Source organism: Bactrocera neohumeralis, unplaced genomic scaffold (genome assembly GCF_024586455.1).
Source record: "Bactrocera neohumeralis isolate Rockhampton unplaced genomic scaffold, APGP_CSIRO_Bneo_wtdbg2-racon-allhic-juicebox.fasta_v2 cluster09, whole genome shotgun sequence".
In the NCBI taxonomy this organism is placed as follows: Eukaryota; Metazoa; Arthropoda; class Insecta; order Diptera; family Tephritidae; genus Bactrocera; species Bactrocera neohumeralis.
In genome coordinates, this window is record NW_026089622.1 from 23,180,480 (window position 1) to 23,193,339 (window position 12,860).

Genomic DNA, 12,860 nt, shown 5'->3' on the forward strand with positions numbered 1-12,860 from the left:
GAGAAAAAACAGCATTTGTAACGCCACATGGTTTACATATATGAATTTATAAAACTGCCATTCGGGTTAAATAATGCAGCCGCCACTTGGCATGTGTTGTCTATTTGGACGATATTTTGATTTTGAACACATCTTTAAGTGAACATATTAAAGCCATAACAGAGATTTTCGAAGTCCTTGAAAATCAAAATTTAAAAATTCAAATAGAGAAATGTAATTTTATGAAAAAGGAAACAAAATTTTTAGGGCATATGAAAACAAGATTAAGGCAATAAACAATCTTGAGTTATAACGAACAGAGAAACAAATGAATAGTTTCTTGAGTGCTACAGGGTATTATAAAAAGCTTATTAAAGACTACGAGAAAGTAGGCCAACCAGTCACAAATAATCTAAGGAAGGGAGATAAAATTAATTTAAAAGATCCCACGTATATTGAAGCATTCGAAAAATAAAGAAGGTTAATAAGTACACATCCGATTTTGCGTTATCCAGATTTTGAGAAACAATTTACGTTGACAACAGATGCATCCAATTATGCAATAGGAGCAGTGTTGTCACAAGAAGGACATTCGGTGTGTTATGCCTCTAGAACTTTAAACAATCATGAAATAATTTATTCGGTAACAGACAAAGAATTTGTGGAGTGTTTACTACTTCAGGCCATAACTTTATAAAAGAAAATTCAAAATTCTAACTGATCATTAACCGTTTAAATTTTTATATTCGAAATATAGAGGAAAAGACATGTTCAAAATATATATATAATATAATATATACATATATTCTCCGAAATATTTGAACACAGTCATAATATAGTGCAAGGGATGGAAATATGGACGATGATTACAGACGGGAAATACAGAGACGTTTACTGAATAATGACAATAGTAATAGAAATTGAAAACAAGTAAGGAAGGCTAAGTTCGGGTGTAATCGAAAATTTTGTACTCTTGCAACTTGCAAGAATCAAAGACAGGGAAATAATTTAAGGTGTAAAACCAATCATATAGAGTACAGTCAGCCTGATGTTCGAAAATCCTGATTTCAGTTATTTAGGGGATAGGCAAATTTTTCGCTCAAATTTGTTTATTTTAGGTATAAAGATACCCAGTTAATAAAACAAGCGCTCTTCTTTTCATTGGGATAACTCACATATTGGCCGATATGTGCTTTACAAAGTTTCCCGGAAGTTCTAAAATATTTATATTAGTGATATGGGGGCTAAGGGAAGTATTGATTGGATCCACCTCTTTTTTACCATTTCAGTTATATATATCACACATTGACCGATATATCAAAAGTCAACTATAGGCACCGACGTCTAAATATTCGGTACCTAGGGAATTGAATAGTTTTTATTGGATTTAAACAATTTTTCGTCATAAGGCACACACTAAAGACATTATTTGTGCAAAGTTGTATCCCGTTATATTAATTACTTCCTGATTTGTGTACTGGAAACTGAACAAATTAAGCTGAATTTAAAATTGTGTTATAAGGGAGGAAAGCGTGGTTGTTATCCGATTTCGTCCATTTTCACATTGTGTCATAAGAATGGCACGTACTAAATTTTTCGAAATCGGTCAGTCGGTTCCCGAGATTTCACCATAAAGTGAGCGATGCCACGATCATTGTCCAATTTTTACACCAGCTCAAATATGGCCTTCTTATACCATCTCGGTGGTAAAATTTTATGTCTTTGGCGTATTTAGTTATTGATTAATCGCGCTTTTAGTAGTTTTTACATTTTCACACTATCGGTAAATGTTCTTATAAGATTTGTACTCAGCAAATATGCTTGTTGTAGCCTAAGTGGTTAAGGAGATATTTACATTGAACTTGTTAGAGATCGGGACCCCGTGCACTTTTTCAAAAGATTTTGTCCACAAGCGCCCCTTGCTACTGCGATCCTCTGTACCAAATTACTTATTTATATCTTAATTGAGTGCTTAGTTGTGGCACTTTATATGTTTTCGGTTAATGACGATTTGTGGGCGTGGCAGTGGTCTGATTGTGCCCATCTAGGATCTTGAAATTTTTTTGTACTTTTGTACTAAGTTTCATAGAGATGTCTCAACTTTTACTCAAGTTACAGCTTGCACGGACGGACAGACACACAGTCAAGTGGATGCCAACTTTTATCGTCATCCTGATCATTTATATCAGGGGTGGGCATATTAGCCCTCAGTGGCATTTTGCCCGTTCGGGCACGAGTGCATATTTTGAGGGGATCATCGCAGGCAAACATGAAGAGGGAAGTTAGAGCAACGTATTTTACCACTCCATATTTACAAATGAGAGCAACGTATTTCGCCACACCATGTTTACAAATGAGAGCGCGCGCATATATGGGAAGTTGCACTGTGGGTAATAACTGTAAAATTGCCTAACAATTTTAAGTTTCTTTTTAACTACTATAAATTTATAAAATGTAAGATAAATAACAAAAAGTATAATAAATATTTTATTTTAGTAATAATTTTTTTAACATGTCTTTATAACAGCATTTAATTTAGTTTATTTCATACAATAATTTCTATGTTTGGTTTAATCTCATTTGTTGCAGCTACACGCATAATTGTACCAAAATTTAAATCAGATAACCTACTTCTTATTTTATGTTTGTTTAATTTCGTTTTTGAATAAAATTGTTCACAAGTGTATATGCTTCGAAACATAGGGATAATTTTCGAAGCAAAAAGTTTCAAACCAGGTAATTTATTTAAGCTTCCTTATAAAAAGTAATTTCAATAATAATTCCAGGTTATAACCCACTGTTTCTTCAAACGCACGTACACAAATGAATCTTATGGGAGGGCAATGTAAATAATTACCCAAAAACGCTTCTACCGCCCACTTACCGTAGAATTTCCAACGACTTGGGGTTTTCCCCATAGAAACGACTCAGCTGATTGCTCTCTCACAATGCAGGGTTGCCAGGCTCGATATACTGTAGTAATTATAAAAATCTTCAATATATTTGAAATTTTCTTAAACTAACGCAAAATCAGAATCGAATGCTATTATTTATAAATATATAAACTAGTTTTACTAGTTTGATTTCAGTTTTGATATTTTATATTACGAAAAATTATAAATGAAAAGTTAGATGTGTGCAAAACTACATATGCGTTTTGAGTAATGGCAACATTGTTCGCATGAAAATGAGAACAAAACGGTTTCCGCTCGTAGCGGAGGGAGAAAGCGAAATACGTTGTTTCTGACATTAGCGTTTGTATTCTATTTGTGCGCTTAGCCACTCTCAATCAATAATGCCTTACCGCGCAAATATATTTCTATTTGATGTTTCCTTATATTTTTGAAAATATATGTTTCCTTTCTATAGCGCGTATTATTTATTATTTTAATACATTTCCAGAGGCAACTTAGATTTTTAAAATTTAACAGAACAATTATAGAAAAAAACCTCAATTCTTTGAATAGGTGAATGTTCAGCAAAGCGGCTTTTCCGAAAACGTGCACCAATTTTCACGGGAAATGTCTTAAAATACTCAAAATACTAGTTTTTCTTTCTACTTTACGAATATGTTAGGCGCGTGCTTTTAAAAACAATATTTTCTTTGTTTTAATAGCAAAAAACATCGTATTTCCCGAAATCAAAAATTCACTTTTGCACTTTACACGGCTTTAGATGTTAAAAATATATTTTCTATCAATTATATACACGTAATTGATGTTAGTCAATCAGTGCGTAAGGTGACTTTGTTGGTTGGTATGCGTATGAGCGACGGTGAATGTGTGCAGCAATATGTTTGCGATTTCACATCAGTTGCAGAAAAGCTTGAAGAGATTGGAGTTAATTTACAAGATGAGTTCTGTGTAATAATGTTACTCGCCAGCCCTCCAAATTCATTCGAGAATTTGGTTGTGGCATTAGAATCTCGAGATGAGTTACGAAAGCTTAGTGCTGTGAAGATAAAGTTAATAGAAGAGCGTGAACGTCGAAAGTGCACCAGTTCGGAGCAGACCGAAGGTAATGTGCAAGCGTTTATGGTACGCGAAAGTACATGCGATAAAAAGAATAGCAAAACTGTACATACAAACGTGCAGAATACAGCTAGCAGCGGTCAAAAGAGCAAGCGGAAAATTTTCAAATGCTACAGTTGCGGCAAAAAGCGGCATTTCGCTGCTCAGTGCAGAGAAAAGCAACAACAAAACAACAATCAGAAGAGTGACAATAGCAACAGTAACGGATTGTTTGCAACAGTCGGGTTGAAACAGTTACATGCCGGCGTTTGGTGCGTCGACAGCGGCGCCTCATCACATTTATGCTGCGATCGAAATCAGCCCTATTCTGCATTTCGATTACGTTCCCGCTCTACGCTCCGTCTGAATCGAAAGTAGGTATTCTGAGTTACGATTGGATTGAAAGAAGAAGAGGAAGAGCTGTGGCTCTTTCGAAGTCAGCTGTGTGCCTTGAAACGTGTGAAAATGAAACATAACAAAGCAAAAATACACAAATTATTGTTGATTTATTAAAATAAAGAAATTATATCGCGTTTTATTTAAAAAACACTAACATGGAATCAGTAGCGGCAGCGATATTACTTGAGGAGGAGAGCAATGCATCCGATAATGCCGTGGCCAGAATTGAAAGGAGAAGATTAAGAGATATGTGCAATCCTTTTGAAATGAGTGCCGAATTGTAAGAAATTGAGTTGAAAGTGATAAATTGTATTTTCTTTTAATAATTTATTTACTTATTTAGGTTCAAAAAAAACTTTAGACTCAACAAGGACGCTTTCAAGTACGTCCTAGACAGTTTTGCGGAAGGAACTCGAGCAAGTACTTTGACGTCTTTATCTCCGCTCAATCGAATAGTTGCTGCTTTGAGATTTTTTGCGGAAGGCAGTTACCAACATGGAGTTGGTACTGATTACAACGTAGCAATGGGTCAGTCAACAGTGTCAAAGTCACTATCGAATTTTCTCGATGTCATGGAAAGAAAGCTTTGCCGTGAGTGGATAAAATTTGAGTAGACCGACGAGGAAAAAAAACAAGCAAAACAGGAGTTTTATGCGAAGGCAGGCTTCCCAGGAGTCATAATGTGCGTTGATGGTACGCATATAAAAATAAGAAAACCGTCTAAAGAGGGTTTTCTATACTACAATAGAAAAGGTTTTTACAGCATCAATGCTATGGTGGTGAGGATTATTTTTTCTTACATCAGTGCCACAATTGAAATAATTTTATCAATTTATTTTTAGGTATGCGATAACAGATTACGCATAAAAAGCATTGATGCGCGGTATCCAGGATGCAATCACGACTCACATGTGTGGGGATTGAGCAAGTTGAACTTTCAGATGGAACGGCGATATCGCGAAGGCGAAAGAAATACATGGCTGTTAGGTATTTAAATACATATGTACGTTTCTTAAACTCAGTGTTGAATAGTTATTTGCTTTTTTAACAGGCGATGCTGGGTATCCATTGCAGCCTTGGCTAATGACTCCGTATCGGTCCGTAAATCATGGCAGCCAAAAAAGAAGTTACAATATGAGGCACTCTAAAACGAGAAATATTGTAGAGCGGACAATTGGGGTCTTGAAGAATCGTTTTCGATGCTTGTTGGGAGCTCGAGAACTACACTACTCACCGGAAAAAGCATGTCAAATTGTAAACGTTGCTTGTGCCCTCCATTATATTTGCATCCACTACAAAGTGGATGATTTGAGCGCAAATAAATTCGATTTTGAAAACCGTGAGGAAGAGGAAGAAGAACAAAGCAATGACCCCAATTATGCTTCCATAGCAAACCGTATTAGAGACAATATACTTTCTGCTTTTTAAATTAAAATATTTTATATTCATTTTTTATTTTATTCAAAATATGCTCTACATTACTCTATTAAATAAAAACAATTGCATTCAGTCCATTTTACAGCTCCTACATTAAAAAATTAAATGCTTTTTTTTCATTTCACAGCTCGTTATATAAATGAATAATAGTAAAATAAATAAAAGGCTAACAATTAAAAAATGACTACTTTGAATCAGGCTTATAATTTGGATCTAATCTTAGCATTTGCATTTTTATTTCTACTTTTTCCTTCAACAGCTCTTCCTTAATTCTATTGTGTCGCTTCTGTTCTTCAAGTTGCTTCACTGCAGTTGCCGCCAAAGTTTCAAGAGAACGATTCATGTACCGTAAATATTTAGTAACTTCTTCCATTTTACCAAAGGCAGCTTCATTGAATTTTTTCGTCTCTGCATAAAATTCTTTTTGATTTTGAATCTGTTGCTTAAGTAATGAAGAATGAGTAATGAAGAAGTCTGCTCTCGGCTCTCTATTTTGGCTGCTAGCTCCACTGGTTGAAGGGATATCATCCGAACGAGCGGAAGTGTCCATTTCAGTGGTTTCGGCAGCATCTTCTACCTCCACACTATCGCCATAATCGCGGGCCCCACTTATTCCACTTGTGCATGTTTCCAAACCCGTCAAAGCTATCACCTTTTCCTCCAGTGGGCTTATGCGTTGTAAACGGCAAGGACCTCCACCGGTGCTCATCCTTTATTTTTTGTTATGCGATAATTTTCGCTTCATGTAGCATTTCCAGTCAATCCAGACCTGCACGAAAACGTTAGACTTAACTTAATTTTTTGAAATTAATTGTAGGTAATACCTTACCTTTCTCCATGTATTGGAATCTTTTGTTGGTGGGCCAAGTGCATTTAAATTCCTTGCAACCTCCTCCCAAAACTCTTGTACTTCTTCCTTCGGTCGCTTTTGGAAGCCCTGCGCAATATCTCTTTTTGTGGCCATCATATCACACAATTTTTCGTATTGCTCTGCCGTTGTTACTTTTGACCTGCAAACATATCAAAAAATATCATTTAAGCACAAACAACCAAGGACACCACCATTATATCTTTTACAACTATAATCATAAAGTTTTACTTACATATTTGAGGAAATTATTTTATCCAAGTGCACGAAAATGAATATAACGGCTTTCCGCCAACAAAACTTCAACGTACATCAACGTAATTACGATCGCAATGCAGAATACATAGAATTGGAATTTTCGAAGTTAAATCGAAACGCAGAATACCAAAGTTGCCAATCGGAGAAAATTTCGATTCGAGTAGAAATGCAGAATAGGGCTGAATATGTTTGTCGAGTTCGAGCAATGTGAAGAAGCGATCATACTAGCAGGTGACAACAAAATTTTAGCTACTGGCAGAGGAGTTGTGCGTTTGAAGTCGAACATGTGTGACGTAACACTTGTTGATGTGTTGTATGTATCAGGGTTGCAATGCAACTTCGTTTCGGTTGCAAAGGCAGTCAACAGTGGATACATTGTAGAATTCAACAAGCAAACGGCAACAATCAAGAATCAGCACGGAGGAATAGTTTTACATGCAAATAAGGTCAGTGATTTGTTTATTTTAGAGCCAAATAAAAACACATTGTTTTTTGCAAGGAAATCAATTGATGATGCTATGAAGTGGCATTCGCGCTATGGTCATATTAATTTTGCCAAGCTACGATTATTGAATGAGAAGCAAATGGTTCGTGGAATGAAGGTTAGAGTACCACAAGAAATTTGTTGTACTGTGTGTATGACAAGCAAATGTACGCAGAAACCATATAGCAGTACAGAAAGGCGATCAGTGGAAATATTGGGAGTAGTTCACAGTGATGTGTACGGCCCAATGAGAATTCCATCACTTGGTGGCGCAAGATATTTTCTAACGTTTATTGATGATAAAACGCGATACGTTTTTGTTTATTTTTTGAAGAGTAAAGATGAAGTCTTCAATAAATTTAAGGAGTTAAAAACAATGGCAGGGTGCCAAAGTGGCAAGAAACTCAAAGTGCTACGAAGCGATAATGGTACAGAGTTCGTAAATAATTCGTTTGATAATTTCTTAAAAGAAAATGGTATAATACGGCAACTTAGTGTTCCATACACACCTCAGCAGCACGGCGTTGCAGAAAGGTTTAATAAAACGCTGGTTGAAATGGAGAGGAGTATGTTAGTCAGTTCGGGTGTAAACGAAACCCTTTGGGCATAGGCTGTATAAATTAACGAGACGGAGGTTTATTTATTAATTAATTTTATTAGGTCGGCACTACATATGTGCCTATTTTATTATCTTAAAATTATTTATGTTTTTTTAGCGGCACTATGTGCCTGTCGAGTCTAGTAACTTAAAAAGACTGACTACACTTAACTTTAAAGTTTATAATCTAACCTATGCTTGAGCCGGCCTACGTGACCAAAGATGCTTGGTCAGCTAAAAGGGTTTGCGCGTGTAGCGCTCACCTGCAGCTATTTGGTTTTGGGGGAGAAGACATGGTTGCTCGTGTTTCGCTCACTTAAGAATTTAGCGGATGCGCGTTTAGCGCAGTTGCACTTTTGGTTGTAATAGGACTCCAAAGTATGCAAACGGTTTGCATGTTTCTAGCATATACGGTGGGAATGGAATTTATGTAGTAGTTCATAAAATATTGTGTTAACTCCTCCCTCCGAAATATCAAGCGTCCCCGCTTGATTAATTAAAAAAATGGGATGTCGTTAAAACTTCTATGCTGCGTCCTTTTAATTACTGTCATTTGAAATGATTCCGGTTTGCTAATAATTATTTCAGGCTTTACGCGCTTTTTGCATCTGAAAATTGCAATTATGGTAAGTACTAGGGCTAATAGCCCAAAATGAGTGAATAAACTGGATTTCACTAAAAGATTCAGAAATCTTATTTTTTTAATATTTTTTATATTAAGCTCTTTCATAAGTTTTAAGGATAGAACTTCCTCGAACTCTGAATTTGAGTTTGAATGTTGGATTAAAGCAAGCAGTGGTCTCAAGCTATGTTGTTCTAAAGTTGTAAAATTCATGTTATTTATTCTTATAGTTTCATTAAAGATTCTTATCAAATATGATCCTCTTAATTTTCTAGTATTATTATTTGTAGTAAATTTCCTTCGAAATTATTTAAAGGTATTAATCCATTATTTATTTCTACAATATTTTTAACATGTTCCGTATTTGTTACAGTGCACTTATATGGTTTATTCCTTATTAAATTTTTTATACAATTTTCGTTTTCCAAATTAACAATTTGGGTTTGTTTGCAAATTTTTATTTCATTTGTTATTTTACAATATTTTTCTATACCATAATATTCTTCATTACATTTCAGTATTTTTTCAAAATTTATCTTTAAAATAGTTTCGTTTTTACTTAAAGGCTTAATTGTAATAGATTTGCAAATTTCTTTACCGGTTTTCGGTATTTTTATCATATAAATTAGTTTTGAACGTCTGCAAAATTCAGAGATTCTTCTAACGAACCAAATTGCAGATTCTCTTGGATAAAAATTTTATTTATTCTATGAGCTTCTTGATTGTTAATAATAACTAAGTTAATAATGTTCGCTTTAGTTAAGTGAATTGCTCTTTTAATATTTTCTAACTCATCTTTGATTATGTCAATTTTAAATTTATATTTAAGTATTAGGGCGGTTTGAAATTCGTTACTACTTCCTAGAGACTTTATTATTGAGTTGCTAATTTCTGTTATATTGTTTATTCTTTCTAAAATGTTTTTGTTGATTATTAATTGTTGGTTGTTATTCTCGATTACTTCTTTAAATTTGCTGTTGATGGCTACTAAATCGTCATGGTCCGGGTTGCCAGCTATCCATTTCCAGGCTGATCCTATGTAGTCTAGTGATCTTTTATTTTCTATTATGGTATTGTAGGTCACGTTCTTGTGCTTTTTTAAGTTTTTCGAGAGTTTTTGTTCTAGTCTCTTCCCGATTTTCGCGATTGGATGGACAGGGTCTGCCAAAAAATATGTCAACTGGTTTTTTTCCTGTAACGGAGTGGATAGTATGATTGTATTCGTTTACAGACCATTGCAAAAGGTCCTCAAAGTTTTTGTCTGGGTATTCTTGTCTAAGGCATCTCATTATTTCGAAATGTCGAGTGGAATCTTTCTATTTGTCCGTTCACTTCGCTTTTGTATGGTGGTGCAGTGAAAATTTGTATGTTAAATTCATTTTCTAGCATGAATTTTATTGGTTGTGAACTAAATGTCTTTTCGTTGTCAAAAACCATGCATTTGGTTACTCCGAAGTAAAATATTATGTCTCTTAATGGTTTTTTTATGTTTTCGATACTTTTCCCGTCTATATTTTTTATTACAGCTAATTTTGAAAATTTGTCAATAGAAGTAAGTGCTTGCCTGTCGAAAAAATGTCTATATGAATGGTATGTCCTGCGTACTCTGGTAGAGGTGTAGCGCCGAGTTTTGGATTGTTTGGATGTCGGTCATATTTGTTCTCTTTACATATTCTGCACAACTTAATTATTTTCCTAACTTTCTTCGCCATCGCGGGAAAATAATATTTTTCCAAAATCTGTAATTTATTTTCTTTTTCGTTTCTATGGGCACGGTTATGTTCTTCGATAATAATTCTGTCTTGATCATCCGTATTTGTAATATCTTCGACAGCAAGTTGTGTGAATCGTATTTTGTAATTAGCGAAATGTAGAGGGTAAATGGCTTGAATTTTTAGCATAATCGTTTCTGTTGTTTGAATGCCATTTATTATTGAAGGATTTAGATGTTTTTTTAAAAGTGAATTCAGTGACTCCTCGGAAAGGATTTTTTCTGTGATAAGATGTCTATGGTACATTGGAAAAATTATTTCGAATTTATGTGAAGATTCCGGTCCTTCAGAGATAAAAAGTTGGTTTTTAAAGACATTTACTGGGGTTTCTACTGAGTATATCAGATTTTCCGGTGAACTATCATTACTATGAACTGTAAGTGAGTTAACGTTTGAAATTGGTGGTCGTGAAAGGAAATCTGCAACTACATTTGAACAGCCGGGTTTGTAAATTAGTTCATGGTTGTATTCCTCTAGCTGAGCTTTCCATCTCTTCATTTTGGTGTTTGTGTTTTTATTGCTTATAGCGAAAGTTAAGGGTTGGTGATCGGAGTATATTTTGACCTTTTTTGATCCGTAAAGGAAGCATCTAAGGGACTGTAAAGCCCAAATTATCGCTAGCATTTCTTTCTCGTTTGTTGCAAAGTTCTGCTCCGCTCTGCTTAGCGTTCTTGATAGGAAGCATATTGGTCTACCATCTTGTGAGAGTACTGCTCCCAAAGCGTAATCGGAGGCGTCAGTGGTAAGCTCGAATGCTTTCTCAAAATTGGGATAATGGAGTATAACATCTTCGGATGTGGGGCACATTTTTAGTTGGTTGACAGCTTCCACCTGTTCAGTTGTCAAATTCAGTTTGGTCTTTTTAGACTGATGTTTGGAAATTCTTCCCAGTTCCCCTCTCAATATTTCAGTGAGTGGTTTTGCGATTTGAGCATAGGCTCTTATGAACTTGCGATAATGTCCAGTCATTCCCAAAAAGGAGCGTAAGCCATGAACGTTCCTGGGAAGCGGGAAATTTGTTATTGCCTCCACTTTTTTTGGTGTGGTGCCAATACCATTTTGATCGACAATGATACCTAGAAACTCTATTTCTTCTTTAATCGAGCTTCTTCCAACGTATTGAAAATAATCTTCAGATTATCGAAATGCTCTTTTTTAGTTTTACTAAAGATTATAATATCGTCTATGTAGATGTAGCAGCGAATGCCAATATGTTCTCTAAGGACGTCATCTAAAGTGCGCTGAAAAATGGCAGGTGCGTTCCTTAGGCCAAATGAAAGTCGTGTAAACTCAAATTTTCCATTCGTAACCGAGAAGGCGGTCTTCTCAATGTCAGCCTCATTTAGTGCAATCTGGTGGAAACCACTTTTGAGGTCAATGGTGGAAAAAAATTTATTTTTCCCTAGGTTGGACTGAATGGTGGTAATATCCGGAATGGGATATTTATCTGGGATGGTTTCTTCGTTGAACTTACGATAATAAATTACCATCCGATATTTTCTCTGTCCCGAAGCATCCTGTTTCTTTGGTACTACCCATACAGGGGAATTGTATGGGGATTTCGATGGACGAATGATGCCATCATTCAACAATTCAGCAATTTGTTGGTCAATCTCCTTTTTCAGAGGCATAGGATATGGGTAAGTTTTTGAGTAAATGGGCCTTTCATTCCTTGTTCTAATTTCTGCTTTGACATTAGTGACGAAAGTCAATTTCTTGTCGGGTTCGGCGAATAGGGTTGGACATGAACTTATAAGTTGCTTTAGTTTTTCATTATCTTCAGGATTCAAGTGATTAGTCCGTAGGGTTGTATGTGTAATTGAGTTTATTGGAAGCTGTTTGCCCCGTTATGAAGTTGTGGCCTATTCTGATAATTAACCTGTTTGGTTTGTATGGACTTGTCAACGTTGGGACTGGGGGTTTGGGTGGTAGTTGTGGTCTGTAACCCTGTTGAGAATTTCCGTAAGCGTATTGTACGATGTGACGTATCGATTTGCTTGTGGTGTGCCGTATTGTCGATATTGTGGAGTCGGATTTGAAACGGGTTGTAGTACGACATTCCGTCCATATTGTAGGGGAAGGTTTAGACCATACCTTTGTGGAGGTCTAGGGAAAGATCCTTGCCCAAAATTGGCAAGCTCTGGGTAAAACGATCGTCCTTGCGTCTTAGCGGGGTATGTTCGTTGTTGGGAGTGGTTTGTCTGTTTTTGATTACTTATCATACGGGAAATGTTGTTGGCATAGCTTGTCCGATAGTTCATATTGTCCAATTTAAGGCACATGTGAAGGGCTTGTGGCAAGCTGGTTGGTTCCCTCACACTGAGTAAACTTGGCAGTTGCCCATTGAGACCCCTAACGAAGGTGTATAGTGCTCTTTCTCTATAGGTATTAGCCATAGCAGTCATGGCTTCCTCTCCTAGCTCCAGACAATAA

General features: G+C 35.7%; 2 protein-coding genes across 3 annotated transcripts; one reads left to right on the top strand and one right to left on the bottom strand.

Moving 5' to 3' along the window:
* The first annotated feature begins 4,805 nt into the window (after positions 1 to 4,805).
* Positions 4,806 to 5,816, top strand: LOC126764185 (putative nuclease HARBI1). Its single transcript, XM_050481975.1, has 3 exons — positions 4,806 to 5,167; positions 5,231 to 5,375; positions 5,440 to 5,816. The coding sequence occupies exons 1-3, from the start codon at positions 5,069 to 5,071 to the stop codon at positions 5,814 to 5,816; spliced, it is 621 nt and encodes a 206-aa protein (XP_050337932.1). The 5' UTR covers positions 4,806 to 5,068.
* A 68-nt stretch (positions 5,817 to 5,884) lies between these two features.
* LOC126764207 (uncharacterized) lies at positions 5,885 to 7,450 on the bottom strand. Of its 2 annotated transcripts, XR_007667824.1 has the most exons (3): positions 6,929 to 7,450; positions 6,655 to 6,835; positions 5,885 to 6,594 (listed from the first exon to the last, which is right to left on the bottom strand). XR_007667824.1 is itself a non-coding variant. In XM_050482002.1 (2 exons), exon 2 carries the CDS (start codon positions 6,532 to 6,534, stop codon positions 6,010 to 6,012), a length of 525 nt encoding a protein of 174 aa, XP_050337959.1. In that variant the 5' UTR covers positions 6,535 to 6,594; positions 6,655 to 7,450; the 3' UTR covers positions 5,901 to 6,009. The 2 variants fall into 2 exon arrangements, 1 of the variants encoding a protein (XP_050337959.1); XM_050482002.1 differs by having other exon boundaries at positions 5,901 to 6,594; positions 6,655 to 7,450.
* Positions 7,451 to 12,860: the final 5,410 nt, after the last annotated feature.